This window comes from Musca autumnalis, unplaced genomic scaffold (assembly GCF_047663935.1).
Source record: "Musca autumnalis isolate F117 unplaced genomic scaffold, ASM4766393v1 scaffold_3, whole genome shotgun sequence".
Taxonomy (NCBI): Eukaryota; Metazoa; Arthropoda; class Insecta; order Diptera; family Muscidae; genus Musca; species Musca autumnalis.
The window spans coordinates 262,424,567-262,444,716 of NW_027411866.1; the positions used below are offsets into that span (position 1 = coordinate 262,424,567).

A 20,150-nucleotide genomic window follows, 5' to 3' on the forward strand; every position below is an offset into this window, starting at 1 on the left:
TTCTGGTTTGAGATTTGATTATAGAGTTTCGTCGTGGGATGTTTTGAAAATTTTTTCCGATCGTTAGTTTGGATCTGTGGTTCATCAGTTTTAGTCAGTTTTTTTCTCAAAACTTTGTGATAGTTAATTACTATTCACTTTGCTTACATTTTCCGTGGTAGTTACCATTCTATTTCCGATTGCGTGAGGCATAGGGTCGTCGCCCTCAAGACATTTGTTGTTTTTTTATTTCTATTAAAAGACGGCAGGAGGTGTTTGATAGGCTCAAACTACTGACTGTTAGTTCTTTCTCTTAAAATATACAGGCTTTAAGTAGTAGTATATTTTTGTTTGTTTTCACGTACACACAGGGTGTACACAGAACTGGACTAACTGTACCCGAAGACTGGTCTTCAGTTAGGCTCGAGGTCTACTGAAGTACCTTAAGGTTGTAGGGGCGGTTAGTCTGGAGAGCCTTCGGACGGCAGCGCTCAACCTTGAGTTGGAGCATTTTCCGTAGGACTGATTGTTGTCTGGTTGGCGATTTCTCAGTGTATTTTTAGAAAGCCGTTCTATGCTTATCTAAAAATACACTGAAGAGGCCTCGAGTAACTTTTTGAGGAAATTCTAACTGACAACAATCACTCCTACGTTTGACAGTCTACCTCATAGAACAATAGGGGTAGGCGAAGAGGACTGAAGAGCCTATCGAAGTCCTATTTTTTTTTTCTTCACCAGCTAAGACCTTTCTTTTTCTGATTCGAATATTATTCGAATTGATTTTACCCGGACTTGCAAACTTTTACCCTGATCTACCACAGCCTAGATAATCTATTGTCTCAATTTATTCTGTTTTACAGGATTTTTGAGTTTTTTTTGCTTTTGAGAAACTTTTCATGATTTATTGATTTTAGATTCGATTCTTTTTGAAGTACCAGACCCGTTGTAACCATTCAGTAGTCTGATCGAGTTTTGTTGTGTATTAAAATTTCACTATTGGACTTTGACTATCTCGGCGATACATATCTATATCTTTATTTCTCTTTTGAATATATGGTATCATACCTACCTTTTGAATAACCTGTTGATCATTTGAAAAGTCATATTTTCTTGGAAATTGTTTCTTGAGCTTTTTATTGATATTTATTGTTGTACTGAGTAATAAAAGTACATTTTTGGAAAGTTCTTCAATATTTTTTTTGTTGAGATTTGGTTTTGATTTGAACAACATGCAGCCTGCTACGGGTGCTAAGCCAAAAACTTACGGCATTATGACTAGGTCGACAAGTCAAGCAGTGGGAGAAGCTGCTGGAACAGAAACAGGTACCGAATCGGGCATCCCAGCTAGCGCTGATGGCAATGATCTGCCTACACCAAACGAATTTGCAAGTCCACCTACTCTTTCGCAAGTAAATGAGCCACCAAGCACAATTACTAGACCTTCTTTTAGTCCTTTGACTATTCGTGGCAATGATGAAGATCAGGTAGACAGGCTTAGTAGCACAGGAGTTCTTGAGGTAGTTCAGTCCGCCTTAGAGGCCACCCAAGCATCAATGGTTGAAACCATGAAAAAGGAAATGCAGAAAGCGGTTGCTGCTGCAGTTCAAGCTGCTTTTTCTCAATCTTCTGTTCCTCCAAGTAATCCTATTAACAGACAAGAACCACATTCTCAAAGCATTGATTGGCCTCATGATTTGCCACCACTACAAACCGATACCAGACATGCCGGATCGGGTGGTAGAAACCAGGAAGTTCCAAATCGAAATAGGGAAGATTTTAGTAGGCCCAGGTATCCATATCTCAGTAAGTGGGGCATTAAGTTTGATGCTACCCCAAAGACACCGAATGTTGAAGATTTTATCTTTCGAGTAGAAAGACTTCGGAATAGTTATGGCTGCCCAGAACAAGAATTGGTTGATGAATTTCATCATTTATTGGAAGGCCGTCCTTGTCAGTGGTACTGGGATCTGATCCGTCAATATCCAAATTTGAACTGGGAGATGTTAAAGCTGTGTATAGTTAGGGAATTCCAGCGTTTTCAATCAAATCTTGATGTAATGAGGCAGATTATGGACAGGAAGCAGGGGAGAGATGAGTCTGCTACACAATATATAGACGCTATAAATAATCTGCGTACTCAATTAAGGGAACCTTTGAAAGATTTTGAAGTTATAGACATCCTCAAAGCGGGATTGAAACCCAGACTTGCCCATTTAACATTTAGTGGCACTTTTTATTCTGTTGAACAATTCCGAAATGAAGTTAGAAAAGCTGAAGAGTTTCTTGAAAGGGAGTCGTCGATGAGATTTAGGACAGGACAACCCCCTCGAATGATTAATGAAATTAATGATTCTGATGATTTAACACATGATGTTGAAGAGCTGAGGCTTCGGCCAAAGGCAAATAGTGTTTCCAAAAATGAGAATTCACGCTGTTGGAATTGCGGTAGCAATGGCCACGTTTTTAAGAATTGTACTAGTTCTCATCGGTCAGTATTTTGTTTCCGCTGTGGATCTCCAGGGGTTACTACTCCACAATGCAACCAATGCAAACAAGTTAGTCGTCCTTCTAATCCTTCTAAATCAGAATCCATAGCTACTCAGACTGTGGATTGACTAGCCTCTACTGATGTCTCCACTTCTACAGATCCATTTCTTTCTGATCCATGTAGAGTAATACCCAGACTTTCCAATGACTTAGTCAAAACCAAACCTGATTTGACCTTGCCTTTTCATATTCGCATGGCGAATTATCTGAAGACTAGGGAGCGTATTTTCAACTCTGAAATTTCTTGTAAATCAGATGTTTTCGCGTCCAAACGAATCCTTAAAGCTCGTGAACGTTATAAATTGAGACGCCTTATGAGAAATTCAGTTTCTTCTTGCACTTTTTCTGATTTTAAATCAAAAGACCCTCGTCCTTTTCGAGAAGTCTTAGTGAATGGTATGTCCGTATTAGCTTTGTTTGATAGCGGTGCCACCGTCACCTGTCTAGGTAAGGATTGTTTTTCCCTCATTGAACGTTTGGAATTGAATGTTACACCGGTTTTTAAATGCAGCGTCGGTACAGCTAGCGGCCAACGTATTCATTGTAAAGGCAAAGTTAGAGTTGAACTGTCTTATGATGGCCAAACAAATACCATGGACGTTTATCTGATCCCTGGTTTAGAAAACGCGATGTACTGCGGCGTTGATTTTTGGAAAACATTCCATATAGCACCCAAACTTATCAGTAGTATTGAGCTTCATAATAATGTCGATTCGGGTATGCACATATTGTCTCCAGACCAAATTGAAGCCCTTGAGAAAGCCAAAGAAAGTTTCAGGGATTTCGGGAAGTACGGTCTTGGGAAGACAAGCATTGAAGAACACATTATCGATACGGGCAATGCGGTTCCTGTTAAGCAGCGCCATTACCCGGTGTCACCCGCTGTAGAGTCTTTAATATACCAGGAACTAGACAGGATGTTAAGCTTAGGCGTAATAGAAGTCAGCACCAGCCCCTGGAATTCCCCAGTTACTTTAGTTCGTAGAGGGGAGAAGAACAGGTTATGTTTAGATGCGCGCAAGCTTAATGAGGTCACCGTTAAAGACGCGTACCCCTTGCCATTTATCGATGCTTTGCTTGGTAGACTTCAGGATACATACTTTATCTCTAGTATCGATCTCAAGGATGCGTTCTGGCAGGTTCCCCTGGCGATAGAAAGCCGTCCGAAGACTGCGTTCACTGTACCGGGGAGACCACATTATCAATTCACCGTCATGCCGTTCGGGTTATGCAACGCAGCCCAACGGTTATGTCGGTTAATGGATAAAGTGATCTCACCGGAACTGAAGAACAAAGTCTTCGTATACCTTGACGACTTATTGGTGGTCTCACCCGATTTCGATTCGCATATCGTACTTCTTCGCAAGGTAGGTGAACTATTGTCTGGGGCGAACCTGACCATAAACTTGAGCAAATCGAAATTCTGTCGTCGCGAACTGAGATACTTGGGATACATCGTGGGTGAAGGAAAGCTTAAGCCAGACCCGACGAAAATCAATTCCATTACTGATATTGCTATCCCGAAGAGCACTCGTGATGTCCGCCGATTCCTCGGTATGGCATCGTGGTTTAGGCGCTTCATTAGAAATTACGCAGAAATAACAGCTCCAATCACAAACACTCTGAAGAAGGGCAAGGCGTTCTCTTTTGACGCTACCGCCATAGAAGCTTTTAATAAACTCAAGCTAGCCCTGACTACTAGCCCCGTTCTTAGTCATCCGGTTTTCGACAAACGGTTTTACGTCCAATGTGACGCCTCCAACCTCGGCATTGGTGCGGTCTTGTACCAATTAGACGCTGCAGGTCTGGAACGTCCCATTGCCTTTCATTCCGCTCAGTTGACCAAGGCTGAACGGAACTACAGCGTCACTGAGCGGGAGTGCTTGGCCGTTATCAGTGCTATAAAGAAATTCCGACCCTTTATAGAACTGATGCCTTTCACGGTAGTAACGGACCATAGTGCTTTGAAGTGGTTAATGGGGCAGAAGGACCTCAGCGGTCGATTGGCAAGGTGGAGCCTCAAACTCCAAGCTTTCAATTTCGATATACAGCATCGCAAAGGATCCCAAAACATTGTCGCCGACACTTTATCCCGATTGCATGCTGATGAAATAAACATGTTTGCCGATGAAAAGCCGTTGATAGACTTAGAGTCGCCTGATTTTAGAAGCGAGGAATACACACAGCTAGTAGAAATGGTTAAAGAGAACAACGAGAGTCTTCCGGACTTGAAAATTTCCGACGGTTTCGTTTATAAGAAAACAGTTCCTTCAGATGGAACACCAGTTCACGAGAACTTTGTATGGAAACTCTGGGTTCCCTCAGGTTTAACACAAGCACTTATAGAGAATACCCACGCGTCTTCAGTAAAAAGTCATTGCGGCATTGGACGAACTTTAGCAGCTCTTAGGCAATATTTTTATTGGCCCAAAATGGCCAAACAGATTCGTGATGTTATCAATGGTTGTATCGTTTGTAGGCAGACTAAAGCCCCAAATAAAATATTAAGAGCCAAGATGGGTAAAGAAACTATCACTGATAGACCATGGCAAAAGATTTTTATAGATTTTCTTGGGCCATTTCCGAGATCTACACTAGGTAATGCATATATTCTCATCGTTTTGGACCATTTAACAAAATACGTACTTCTAAAACCACTCGCGAAAGCCAATTCGAAAAATGTCATAAAGTTTTTAGAATCTGAAGTTTTCCACAAATTCGGCGTGCCTCAATTGATCCATTCCGATAATGGAAAACAGTTTGTGTCTTCAGAGTTCATGTCGTTTTTAAACAAATATGGTTGCACCCCGATCCGAAACGCGGTCTACGCGCCTCAAGCGAATGCGTCCGAGAGGGTCAATCGGACCATTATCGCGGCGATTCGATCGTATGTTTCGGAGGATCAAAAAGATTGGGATCGATATTTATCCGCAATCGAATGCTCTTTGAGATCCACCATGCACACTTCACTTGGCTGTTCGCCATATTTTTCACTTTTTGGCACTCATATGATTACGCACGCGAGTGAATACGAGTTGGCACGTAAATTAGGCGTTTTAGAGGACGGCATAGTTGAATTGGTTCCGAAACACGATGTTTTGCAAATAGTACGGGACACGATTAAATCAAAAATTCACGATTGTTATGAAAAGTCAGCTACACGATACAATACCCGATCTCGCGAAATCACGTTCAACCCGGACAGGAAATACTACGACGGAACTTTGTACTAAGTGACGCTTCGCGCAATATTAATTCTAAGTTATGTCAAAAATTTGTTCGGTGCAGAGTTGCCAGAAGGGTAGGAACTTCTCTCTATGAAGTTGAAGACCTACAAGGTAGAAAGATAGGGGTCTATCACTCGAAAGATCTTCAACATATGGTGCCTAAGAAATAATTGATCGGTTTTTGTTTGCTTCTATGCTGTTTTTGATTCTCCTATTATCAGGGTCGTAGTTTTTCTCCACCTCTACTAACTTCGGTTAACTTCCCGAATCAGTGAGGCTTCTGCAGGCCTACGCCCACGTGTTCGGGTTTGTTATGTTAACCTTGTTTAACATAATGGCCACCTTAGATTTCTTAAATGTAAACGTACTATGAGGATCGCATTGAGGGTGGCCACACCAACTATCGTTTGTTCCGCTTTGATCACTTTCGTTTTCTTTTTTTGCCGGAGTGGCAACGCCCGACCACAAACGTCAAACTGAATGCCGCCGAATACATATTCCATTTCATTTTTAACAATTACCGGCAGCGACAACATCTCAATTTTAATATTGAGATAAAAGTTTGCAACAAAGTAGAGCGGTGCATTATTGCGCAATAATTTCATTGCTGAAAATCTGCATGTTAATTCCAATTGGGAATTAATTGTGAGGCCTTGCTGTTGATGATATTTTACAAAGGGTGAGTTAGTTTTGGCGGTGAAAATTGTTTGGAACAAAATCCAAAGAATTTTATTTGCGATTTTACAGATTTCTCTGGAACTTTCTGCAACTGTGTGGGGCTGTACCATAAAACACGCGGTATCTGTACCGTTACCTGACAAGTGCCTTCAAGCTGTTTCCCAATTGGAATATTCTTTTGGTGTGCGAATTTCTGTACGGGCAAAAGGATGTGTGATTCTTATTAAGCAATTAAATGTGCGACGTTATTTAATTGCACACAATTTTAATGCAACAAGCTACAAATTTTTATTGGAAAATTTGCTGCGTCAGCTACTGTTACCACCGTGAGGAACCGCACCACCACCTAGCTAACAGGACACTTAACAAATTCCACCAGGGCAGCATCACCACACAGCCCCACCGCTCCATACTACCATCATCTATTAGTTCCGTCATTCACCCCATAACCACTTCAACTCCACCTGCGTATGTCACCATAACATCATCATATGCAAACCAACCCAGATCAGTTCCTTCATCACGGGTACAGTTTGGCAGTACAGATAGTTCGCAGTAAGCCTAAGTGAAACATAAGAGCAGCGCAGTAAGTAACCAGATCCGTGTTAGACCGAGGCGTGAACCAGTATATGCCGCGATCGAGGTCCGAAATGTCAAGACTTAATTAATCCGAGTGTAGTTAGTGTCGTTTTACGAGTACAGTACGGCTGCCTAGGTGAACACCCACGTGTGTTAGGTTCTCATATCTCTCAGTCACAGACCGAGGGGTATCGAGACCTAGTTTTTATCATTAAATCGACGGTCAGCCGATATTAAAAAATTAATTTTGCCCGTGAAATCAAAACTATTGCCGCATATTTTAATAAGTAATATAAGTGTTTGTTCATAAGAGTCAGATAGCCCACGTGCAACATTCCCTGCGGGTTCCATTTGTTTCTACCCTTAAGTAATAACGGTACCTTAGTACATGTGGTAATTTGTGATGTTAAAGAGAGTCCGATTAAATACAAATATTTGAATGTTAAAAGTTGGCAAAGTATTTACTCCTTTGCATACGAAATTTTTGGCCTAATCGACCGGTTATCAAAACTCTCGTTCGGATTAAAATTTTAGTGAATTCTCGGGATTTTTGCACGTGTGTTCTCACGGTTAGTTATTGTGAATTATTAGTATCGGGATTATTATATTAATCTATATCATACTACAGATTATACATAATTTAAATTTTTATTCAAATTTTATTTTTTTTCCCTAAATTTATTACCCGATACACAACCTTTAACTCCCAAAATTGTCACCCTATTCCCTCATCATCGTACTTACTACAAATCCAGACTATATTCTAGTTTGGACCAAATTGTAAATGTTTATCCCATTACACTTCAGCAACAATTTTCGGTATTAAAACAAAATTGTTTCAGAGTGTAATATTTTATATTTCTGAAACTACAGTCAACCGATTGAGCTCGATAGGTGTGATAAAAGTAAAATTAGTGATTGAGTGCGAATTAGCACTACAGTATTTTGGGATATACATCCATTTTTTTTCTTTTTTTGAAATTCAATTTCAAAGCCAAGTAATATAGTCGTATATATTTTGATTCACCCTACAAAGGGAATACATATAAATATTTTTGAATTTTAATTGCTTATTGAATTCTGAAGAATTATTAGAATTATGATATATATGATTACAACATATGACTGAGTAGTTATAAGGTCGATGTACTATATCTAGTGCATTTAAATAAATGAATCAAATTGAAATGAAAAATAGTGTGAAATAATGAACATGAAGATGTTCGAATAGGTTTCACTTTAAGGTAATGTAAATAAGAAGGAGGTTTAGCCAACTGGAATTAGTGGGAGTTCACATAGTGAATGTGAACTCATAAGGGGATTTTACAAAATCCAAAGGGAGGGCGATTGGGTACCTAGACTACACCCTTAGGTACCAACGACATTGGAAACAACAACAGCTATATATATATCTACCTGAATATTATGATCATGGTTTCTTTGATGTGTGACACAATTTTTTTTGTTAGTGAATCAGTATGCCCCCTGAATGGAGCCGGAGCAAATTAAATAAGTCGTGCCTGCCTACCACCTGATTTCAAATACGACAACAATAAAGTGCATGCTCAGTTTCACACATATAACACAGTTAATGGAATTTGAACTACTCCAATAAAAAAATACGTTTTGATATATGAATGTATAAGTTTATCATTACAATGCAAATATGAGCAATAAAAATATATATAATTGGGCAAAAAAAATATATATAATTGGGCAAAACTAAGAGTAATTTGAAATAAAATACTCTATCTTTTCCAAAATAAAATTGATGAAAGATTAAAAGTTTTTAAGGGCTGTGGTAATGAATTATAAACCCGAGCAACACGTACATGAAAACATCGTTCTAGAGAAGATGATAGCTGTGGGATACGAATTTGACGATTTCGCGAAGACCTCGTGAAATTAAACATTTTGAGAAAGTGAAGTGGAGTCTCCTTCTGTGAACTACTTGTGCAAACTGTCAAGAAAAGCATTGACATTTCCGCCTTTTCATCTCCAACTATTGCTATCGATATTTTAAAATATTATATCGAAAATATCTAATGTCGATGGTTTGCTAGCTCTAGTACAATGATGCACAAAATAATAGCTGTGTTCCTTTACTTACCTGAGGTTACCATTTTTAACCTGCAAATCGTTCCTTAACCCCGAAAAGTGGCAAAACTGGAAGCAATTTTTAAGAGAGTGAGGGAGGAGAGAGAACGAAAATGGCTTTCTCTTCTACCACAGGCTACCAGACAAATTTCTACAGGTAAAAAATGGCAGAACTGAATTTTTGACTTTTGTTTGACGATTATTTCACAATGAAGAAGAAAATGGACGAAAAACAGAAGAAAAAGTCGAACGCTGACAAAACTAAATTAAAAACTGTGAAACAAAAGACGAAAATTAATTTTTTTATGTTTCTTTTTGACATTGCTGCTAGATCTACCATTTTCCGTTCCTTTAATTTTCTGGTAAAAATGTTCATGAGAGAGCAATTTTGAGTAATATTGACACTTTTCTATTTTACCACTCTTACCATTAAAAAAGTAAAGGAACAAAGCTAATATGTGTGACTGTAGTATTTGTGCCATGAATCGACGCTAGAGTACTGCTTTGTTCATAGCTGCTCTAGTATGAACACGGCATAATAAATACATATATGGAAGAAATCGAAAGTCGATTAGAAATAACCGATTTTGGCACAGCCCATAGTCGATAACGACTTTGTCATTTTATTACTAACATCGATTAATAGAAAATCGGCTTACGTATCCCTAGTTTGTTTCAGTTTCATTAACAAAGGAAAAAGGATTGGATTGGAGACATCTTCCTATATCCTGTAGTATAAATTGAGTCTTTCAAGCAATTTTTTAAATAAATTTAAAGCTTATGAGCTGATTGGTTCGTCCCGCGAGGATGGTGTCAACTTCTTTAAGTGTTGAAGTTAAACAAAGAAGTAATTTGGACAAGGCTAGTGTTTGACCGAAAAATCGTGTGTGAACCTGTGGGAAAGGCAAAGGAAGCAAATTATTTTAATGAAGGTACACCAAAAAACTACTCTTTAAGCAGTTTTTAAAATCTGTACTGCTGGTTTCATTCCCTGTGGTAGCCAATTTTAATTTTGGATGTAAGTTACTGACGATTTATTAATTTTTCACTATTGGGACAGGGTTGCCATGTCAACAATCTAATAGGGCAATACTTGGTATTATTACTGCTATACCTAATTAACGACTGGAAGTACACAAATATTTCACCTTTCTACCACAACAACGATCACTAATATGGACGCTCATATTACCCAAATACGTTGAGTCCAAAAGGAGCAACACTAGTCTAGTGAAAACTCTCCGATTTTTTTAAAATTTTTCAGAGGTAGGTATTTTTGCGCTGATTACGGGAATATAAAATCTTCTTACAAAGCTTTGTAAAGCCTCAAAAAGTCGAAAAGTGGCCCATTATGGGTGCTAAATTAAATTGTCATATTATAGCTTTAACCTTTCCAAAATGGTGATATATGTTGTAATATCTTCTCTGGATCCAGAGATATTGACCTTAGAACCATTGCATCCAGTGATAAAATTCTTCTGCCTTAAAATTTTCCACTCTGGGGTATTCGACACTTTTTCAATGTAGACGGCCTTCGGCCGGGGCTTGAGATTTTCTCCTCTGGGGTATGTCCAACAACGGCTACACGATCCAAGTTTTTCAAAATTCGATACTTTTTCTAAGTATCAAAGTAACGTTTTTCTAAAATTCATTTCAAAACTTGATCATATTCTAAAGAAATGAACCCATTAGAACCGGGATATGAAGATTATAAGGTCATTATCTCTGGATCCAAAGAAGATATAACAACAATTAGCACCATTTTGGAAAGGTTAAAGTATGAGCTACCTATAACATGGTATAAATTAGTTGAGCACCCATACTTTTTGAGGGTTTTATGGAAAAACCCGGGTCCAAAAATCGAAATTTTTGCTATAACTTCTGAACCGATAAAAATAACCCACATTTTCTTTATCATTTTATCGGTTCAGTACAACCGGGTCTAGCGGGTATCGGGTACCCGGACTTTCGGGTCAAATAACCGGGTCCGTCCCCCAAGAAAATGTTATATTCCCGTGATCAGCGCAACAATATCTACCACTGCAAAAAATTTCAAGAAAATCGGAGAGTTTTTACTAAACTGGAGTTAAGCCTTTTCCTTTGCAATGAATTGTATTTCAGGTTTTGTTGGGCTATTGTTTTCAAAATACAAAACACACACATACAATTTGGCTAGTAATTGAAAAATGACAAAAAGTTGTTATAAAAATGTCGGGTTTTTTGCAAAAATTAGTTAGTCGAATTTTTTAAGACCAGGTTAAATGAATAATAGGGTTATGACTTTTTTACAACCTCATATCCCTGTATCATCTTAATTATAAGGTGATTCGGTGAAAAAACCTCACGCACAAAATGATTTTAAAATTTGAATTTATCAAAATTATGGACAATTTTTTGAAGTCACTGAAAGCAGATATATGTACATATATGTAATTGAAAATAAACTTTAGAGCCACATGAGATAATTAAAATTACATAAAATTTTTTTCTCACTATTTTCTGTAATTCTGAGAATCGTAAAAATGTCGTAAACGCTTTTATTCAAATATATAATTTTTTAACAAAAAACAAAAAATTAAAATTTTTTTCAAAGCTACTTTTTTCGCGACTTTTTTAAAATTTGTATGAAATAAATGTTATTATAGTTATTAGTAGGCTTATATTTATTCATTCGCGCAACAAAAAATAATTTTTTGAAAAAAATTTTTTTTCGTTTCATATATTTTTTTAAAATCGATTTGTGCGTGAACTTTTTTTATATTTCAATGGAATAAACGATAGCATAGTTATTAATAGGCAAAAGTTCATTCATCCCTGCTACAGGAAATCATTTTTGAGGAAAAATGTCAAAAAGTCATAACCCTAATAGACATCCGATTTTAACTATTAACAGCCAGATTGAGAAATTCTCTGATTATTTTTTTTTTTTTGCATTCATGGTATATACTATGGCAATACTGTAGCATTATTTCCCCGTCACTTAGAAAATTATACAACAGTATTACTTCAGAGTACAGGAAATGTCTCCAGTAGGTCGTAGTAAGCATTTCTGAAAATTGTAGAAATCTGTGCCCCACACATTCCTAAGGCATATTAGTCTCCAAATGTGATATTTTCGACTGTTTCATGACATATTCTTATCCATTAATTAATTTAGAGTTAAATAAACCACTTGTAGGCCGTGGTTGTGGGCCTAGGTGGTCCCGTTTACTGTTAATAAGACCTGGTACTTTTTTAGTCGATCTGGCAACCCTCCTCATCAAGTTATTCTGTAGGCAACATTTATTGTAATTGATGGCAGTCCACCCTGGTGAACTAAAAAAACTCATAAAACGCCTTAGTTTTCTGATATTCCCGGTTTGAGACCCATAGGACATTGTTTACATGTAATAAGATCTGGTATGATAACCCTCTTAGTAGGGATATTATATACCTAATATTGTTAACACTTGATAGTAGTTAATCATTATTAAAAATAAAAGTCATATAGGGGAATGTTCTGGCATTCACCTCTGCACCTCACGTGTATCAAACACACCTAAAGCTGTTCTGCAACACACTTCACACCTAGTTGGAGTGTATTCCTCACACTGTAATTTTGATGGCGAGAGCTGAGTGAATCCTTATTTTTTAAAGAAACTAATTGGACTTTTCTACAACAAACTGCATAGGACTAAACTTTAATGTGTTTTCTATTAGCATATAAAAAAAAATATTTAATTTTCTTAACAAAATAAGGCTAAAAAATGTATTTTTTCTTAAAGTACCAAATTCAACATTTACGCGCTCTTGTAGAAGTTCGTTTCTTTGTTTACGTCTGTTTCGTAAACAATCAAAAAGAACAAAGCGTACATACCCACACACGCATGTGTATTCGTTGATGCGCCAACACAGACTGATATTAGGTGTGTACGATAACCCAATAATTTGTACAAATTTTTACTGAATGCTGTTCGATAACAAAATTATCCAGCAAAAGAGAGCGAGTTTGGAGAGATTTTTGGAGAGTTTTGTGACTGAGAACTTGCAAATTTTTGCTGGGAAAATTTGTCCCGCAAAAACTTGCAAGTCTGATCAGCTGACTTTTAGTCACCTGTTCAATGTAAACAACTCGAAATGTTAACATTTTTGACCAACAAAATTTCACAATTGCACATTTTTTAGATTGTGGATAGGATTAAAGCATTAAATAAGTAAAATGCAATTTTAAAATGTATGTTTTTGTTCCGTTTGGTTTAAAATATCAAAAGAAACAAAATCAAATTTCATACATTTTCGGAAACAGCTGACTTTCGTGCGAGTTTTTGCAAAATGCTGTTCGATAACTTTCTGCAATTTTTCTTGCTTGAGAGAGTAAAATTCACTGAGAGAGGTTGCTGGAACTGACTAATTCTTGCTGGGAAAGTTATCGTACACACCTATTTTTTCATTGTTAATGATAAAGTTTGAAAGCTGTAATAAAGCTTTCCAAAGTTCTTTCGTGAAATATGAAAGCTCTTTTCACGTGAAATACAGAACAACAATTGCTTTCACAGGTGAAGTGCATGTGTGATGTGAACTGGATACACGTTGAATTCCAGAACATGCCCGATAATGTCATGATTTTTAAGTATTTCCCATGGCAGAACTACCAGGTAGTGGTATCATACCAGCTGATCGAATATGAAAAGTCAAATCCCTTTATAAAAAAATTATTTTCGTTGTAATTTACCCAACAACATAAAGAAAGTTTTGACATAACATTTCAAAATTTTACGATGCCACTACCTGGGTAATTGTGCCATGGTATTTCCCAAAAAATGGGTATTTTGAAACCTTCATTACATTTTGAAAACATTTGTTTGCCACCTTGTATAACATGTTAATTATTAGTTTTGGTTACTATAGTTGAACTACGTGTGCTAATTTTTTATTTATTCATTTAATCTGGTCTTAAACAATTCGAATAACTAATTTTTGCAAAAAACCCGACATTTCTATCACAACTTTTTATCATTTTTCCCTAATTAATGCATGAAAAGTGTTCGTTTTCTTAGATTAAAAGCAATTACTTGCCAAACTGTACATGCATACAAAACGTTCTGTCATAGTTGAATTTGTTCAACTTGAAATAAAATACGCTCGACGTATTTCGGTAGTTCTCATAAGAATACATGTGTTCTACGCCCTGGGTCATGGTAGAACAAATACAAGGTAAAGTTAATACTACAACAAATACAACTCCAACAACAACCACAAAGGAATTTGTTTTTGTTTGTAACGTTACTGCCAGTTGTATTTGTAAACAAAACAAGGAAATGTCTATAAATTATTGGAATTTAATTGAATATTTTGGAAAACATGAATGAAAATTCGTTACATTTTCAATTTTTATGTTTCCACATCATTCCACTAAATGCATATATTCTCGCAGAAAGTAGAATTCTTGCAGAAAAGTTTGGGGTCGCTGGAAATTCATAGAAAAAGGAGAAGCTGTTTCAATGTTTTGTTTTAGAAATCAAAGAAGCACATGTTTATTAGGGCTTTATTTTTTTAAATTTTAACAAAATACCTCACATATTAACAAACGTTGTATCGCCTCTACAAGCGGTGATTTACTGCGCGGCTTATCGTTCGAACTTGGAGGAGGTTACATACCATTGATATGAAGAAGTCTTTCTGGGAAATGGTTTTTTCCGAATGATATATTTTTTTCTCAAAAAATATATGTCCCTAATGTACATCGCAATAGAAATGAATGTATAAAATGTCATATGAAATTTGACACTAACACTACAACCCAGTTCAGCCAGCTGGGTATTGCTGCTACCTTTTCTTGTTCTACCATGGCCCTGGGTATACGGACTTATACGAGGGTGGTTCGGAAACTTCTTAGCCTATCAATGAAAGAGAATAGTTTTTCAAAAATATTTTTATTTTTCAATGTAATCTAATCAACTTCAATACACTTAGTCCAACGCTTTTCTAGCAATTCTATTATCCCTTGAATAAAATAGTTTTTCTCAAGGTCTTAAAAATAGTGGTTTACAACTGTAATTGCATCTTCATTTGAGGTAAAACGCTTGCCAGCAAGGATTTTTTTTTTAGATTTGGGAACAAGGAAAAGTCACTGGGAGCTAAATCAGGAGAATTAGGTGGGTGGTCAAGCTTCCGTCCATTGTTTGGATTGTTCTTTTGTCTCTGGAGTATAGTGGTGGATCCATGTCTCATCAACAGTTATGAAACGACGCTTAAAATCCATTTTATTTCGCTTAAAACGATCCAAACAAGCTTGAGAAATGTTCATTCTTATGCGTTTTTGATCGACTGTTAACAAATGCGGCACCCATCTTGCAGAAAGCTTTTTCATCTGTAGTTCTTCATGCAAAATTAAATGGACTCGATCATTTGAGATGCCCATCATGCACTTTGGCTACAATTTCTGTTGTTGTTGCTGTTGTTGGACGTCCACTACGTGGTTCATCTTCAATGCTTGTACGACCACGTATAAATTCAGCAACCCAATTGTTTACTGTTGCATATGAAGGAGCACTTTCACCTAACACATTCACCATATCATTATGAATTTCTTGTCCCGATAAACCTTTTTTATGTAAATATTTAATGACAGCACGCATTTCTAATTTTTCCATTGTAAAAAAATTGCGGATGCGTCTTTTTTGAACACCTGTTTCTATATGAAGGAGTTGTCAGATCGAAACAAAATTTAACATGTGTTCATAACAGAGATGGAAGTTTCCAAAACACTTAACTTTTTCTGTTTATACCGCGCTTTTTGTGCTAGGCTAAGAAGTTTTCGAACTGCCCTCGTATAGGTATGGGCCTTATTTATTGCGATATTTCCATAGTATATGGTCTGTTCCTTTACTTTTAAAAATGGTAAAATTGGCAAAAGTTGTGAACTGGGGCTCAATTCTTGTTCTATGAAAATGTGAAACTTTTATAAAGGAAATAAATGTCAAATGCAAAATTTTATAAATCAAATATTTTTCATTTCAAATATTCAATCAATTGCATAATTACTGCTCTGTTTCAGAACCTGCAAGAATCTACTATTTTTGTACTACGATAACCAAGGCCTACAGATTGTTCATTATTGTGATTTGATTTCCTTTGTATTTTATGTCACAAGAATGTATTTGACAGCAAACTAAATAGTGTAGTGTAATAAATGTGTAATGTGTAATAAATGTGTAATGCAAATACATACGGTCCGTTGCGTGACGCGTTGCGCGTTGAAAACAACAACCACATGAAAAATGTGTAAGTGATTCCAAGTTAGTTCTTGAAGTTTTCATGTGGTTGTTGTAACGCAACGCTCAACGCGCCTTATGTGCCGGGCCATAAGAGTTATCGAAGTTTTCATGTGGTTGTTGTAACGCGACACTCAACGGACCGTATGTGCAGGGGCCTTATACGGTCCGTGAGTGACGCGTTGAATACAACAACCACATAAAAATGTGGAATCGGTAAAATTAAAACGCAAAATTATATTTGAAAATTATCCATAAGACAGCTTTATTTTGGTTGTTCACTTACCGAAAATGTTTATTACAGAAATTAAAATGCTTATAATTTCGGTAGTTAACGATATTCTTCGGTAAGTTGGTGACCAGTAAAAAGTAGTCGTAAAATTCTACCGATAGCAAGAGTGTTGTCAATTCTTATTTGAACTTTTCATTCATAATTTTGCGTTTTAGTTCTGTCGGTAACTCGAAAAATGAGTTAAAGATTTGCGCTACTGATTTTACAAATGAAACATACCACGGTAGAAATAATAGGTACATAGCCGTATCAGCACAGCCGATGGTAACATGAGATGTTAAAACAATTAATTTAATGGGGAAACAAATAACCCATTCACGAAGACGTGTACTTTTTAAAAATAAATTCTATCGCGTGACCGGTGTTCGGCTCTGTCCATAAGTGAATGTCTTAAAATCCCGGCCGAGGGCCGGCTACCCCGATAGAGATTTATTAAATTAGCTTTTACTAGGCGTTTACACACAGACAGTATTGGCAAGAAAATAGCAAAATTACAAACCATTTTCACCAATACATTCATACTTTTCTCTACACATATTTAAAAATGTATAAATGTTGGTCTGTTCCAGTACTGCAAGAATCTGCTAATTTTTAAAATTTTTTCCTATAACATAAAGGAAAAAATGTTATCGTAGTAAAAAATAGTAGCTTCTTGCAGGTTCTGGAACAGAGCATGTATTTGTGAAAAAGGTTTGTATTTTTGCTATTGTCTTTGTAAACGCAGGGTTAGGCTAGTTTCTCTCAATGTTAGTTTATTACCTTATTAATTGCGTATTGCGCAATTCATATATCATAGTTTAAAAGTGAATGTCAGTAATGAAAATAATCGTTCAAAGTATTTGCTATGTTCCAGAGAGATACAGACGTATTTAGCAGATTCATGCAGGTTCTGGAAAAGACCAATTATAAGGCATTTAAGTAATTGTTTCTGTAATACATGATTATGTTTCATCTAATTTCAGTACGCCTATACTCTTTACACTGCCATTCATTTATAGTTAGAATACGTTGACATAAAAACGTAGGAAAATTTAAACGTTGTTTTTGAAATATTGTTAAAAAAAGTGCGGAAGAATAGCAATACCTTGTGAAAATGTCCAATAACCATTATCATAATCACAATTCATATAACATGGGAGGATCTGGCAGCGGGACTAATCAACATTACTCCAATGGTGATACTAAAAATGAGTTTAACAATCAGCATAACCAAGGAATTGTCCGGTTGACAAATGGTTATAATTTAAAACCTCTAGCTAATGTGGCTGTGCCGGATATGTGCTTATTTTGCTTCCAAGTACTAGATTGTGAGTTGAATAACATCGAGGGACCAGGCACACCTCCATTTACTAACGACGCTTAGTAAGTATATCCTTCAAGTAAAGTACAGACACGTGTAATTCCATTATTTTAAATTAAATGATTTTCTTTAGTCCTCTATTTGTAACTTGGAAGACGGGTCGCGACAAGCGACTACGTGGTTGTATAGGAACATTTAGTGCAATGCATCTACATTCAGGGTTGCGAGAATATGCCTTGACAAGCGCACTGAAAGATTCTAGATTTGCTCCGATCTCACGAGAAGAACTACCCAAACTGACAGTTTCAGTATCTATTTTGCAAAATTTCGAAGAAGCTAATGGTCATTTAGATTGGTCACTAGGAGTTCATGGGATACGCATAGAGTTTATTAACGAACGTGGGTGCAAACGAACTGCTACATACCTGCCACAAGTAGCTACGGAACAAGGTATATAATACATTGATATGCACTAAACTACCATTTAATACGTTTTACTTTTAGGTTGGGATCAAATACAAACAATAGATTCTCTCCTCAGGAAAGGGGGTTATCGGGCTGCCATTACACCAGAAACCCGTAAATCAATTAAGCTTACCCGCTACCGCTCTCAGGAAATTCAAATGAATTATAAAGAATATCGTGAAGTTATAGAACGTCGAGGACAATACTGTAAAGTGCAATGCTAACAGCAACCGAAATACTATTGGAATAAATCGACGAAAAGAAAAGTCGTATAAATTTGATTTGATTTCAACGTGGATTCTCTAGCCGTAAAGGCATTGAATGATTATAATAATAGGAAATATAAGATACCACATTTATTAATAATTGAACTCTTAACTTCTATTCAAATAGCAAAGCAAAAATAATATGTTGTACAGACGAAAAGAAATTGACAAATTTTCAATGTTTTGACTTACATTAGCCAATTGTAATTGACACAATTTCCTGTTTGTCGGTTGGAGAGCTTTTGAGTGATTAGCTGTTTCCACTCCCCTTACCTCCTATAATAAATGATAATTTCACCAATTATAATTGACTGGTGTAAAGCAAGACTATCTACAATTGTCGTACTTTTCGTTAATGGATGTGTTTTATTTCGAATAGCGAGTAATAATTAACAGTTTCCTGGATTTCTTCATTTATGCGTATATAAATTGTTGTCCCTAAGAAATCTAATACACTTAATAAAAATTATTGATAATATAAAATTGGAATGCAAACATGGCTTTGAAAAGGTGAGTAATTGTTATTGTTAATTTTGGTTCCCAGCACGCAGCTAGGACGCACTTCATTTTGAATCCAAAGATGCAATAAAAATGCAAGCCATTGCGAAATATACGAAAAACATGTAAATACATACATATGTACATGAAAAACATGAATATTAGGTACTTTATTATATAAACACAAATGATAAAAATGTTTCCATTAATTTTAATTGAAACTGAATCTACATCCTTGATTTCTAGAATGGAAGGCGGACAAATGAGTCGTCTTTGGAAATAAAAAGCTTCAATTTGAAATTCACAAATGCAAATTTGAAATCTTGGATGTATAAATAGGAGCTCCAAATGACGAAAATTGTCTAGCAACAACAACACCTAATATGCCTGAGGATGTTAACGAAACGATCGTCGCATAGCGGTTGATGCGTGTGTCGGACTTAGATATCAAATTGTCAATTTAAACTCCCTAGGTCATATAGCTCGATTAATTAAATTAATTAAAGAATCTACTTCCTCCTTCTACTCTGCAGTTTATACAACCGCCACTGGTTTTGCTTCATCAGCGAAAATGTTTTTTATGTTGCCCTCCCATCAGTAGTTCAGCTTTCGACATAGACCCAACTCCACACCATTAAGAATTTCCGTCTCGTGAATTACCGCAAAAATGTTCGCAATTAAAAAATTTAATGAAATTATGTGTTTCTAGATCGTGTTCTTCCATAGTCCCGGTCCATACTAGAGTGATTTCATTGAAAAAATTGCATGAAATTATGCGTCTCTAGATCGACTTCCATAGTAGAGTAAAATCATAAAATTGCTGTAGTGGGGAAATCGAATTAAGTCCCGGGCCACACTAGAGTAATTTCAATGAAATTTTGACATGAAACTTTGCATTTTTTGGGAAAAATGCATAATTTCAAGAAACTAGTGTACTCGGTTTCATGTGTTCTGAAATTTTGCTTTGTT

General features: G+C 36.4%; 1 protein-coding gene across 2 annotated transcripts; it reads left to right on the top strand.

Moving 5' to 3' along the window:
• Positions 1-9,724: 9,724 nt before the first annotated feature.
• LOC141399501 (uncharacterized protein CG5902) lies at positions 9,725-19,166 on the top strand. 2 transcript variants are annotated; one of them, XM_073978399.1, is made up of 4 exons: positions 9,725-10,039; positions 17,615-18,014; positions 18,086-18,402; positions 18,457-19,166. In XM_073978399.1, exons 2-4 carry the CDS (start codon positions 17,746-17,748, stop codon positions 18,639-18,641), a joined length of 771 nt encoding a protein of 256 aa, XP_073834500.1. In that variant the 5' UTR covers positions 9,725-10,039; positions 17,615-17,745; the 3' UTR covers positions 18,642-19,166. The 2 variants fall into 2 exon arrangements, with proteins under 2 accessions (XP_073834500.1, XP_073834501.1); XM_073978400.1 differs by having other exon boundaries at positions 9,745-10,125.
• The last annotated feature ends 984 nt before the right edge of the window (positions 19,167-20,150 follow it).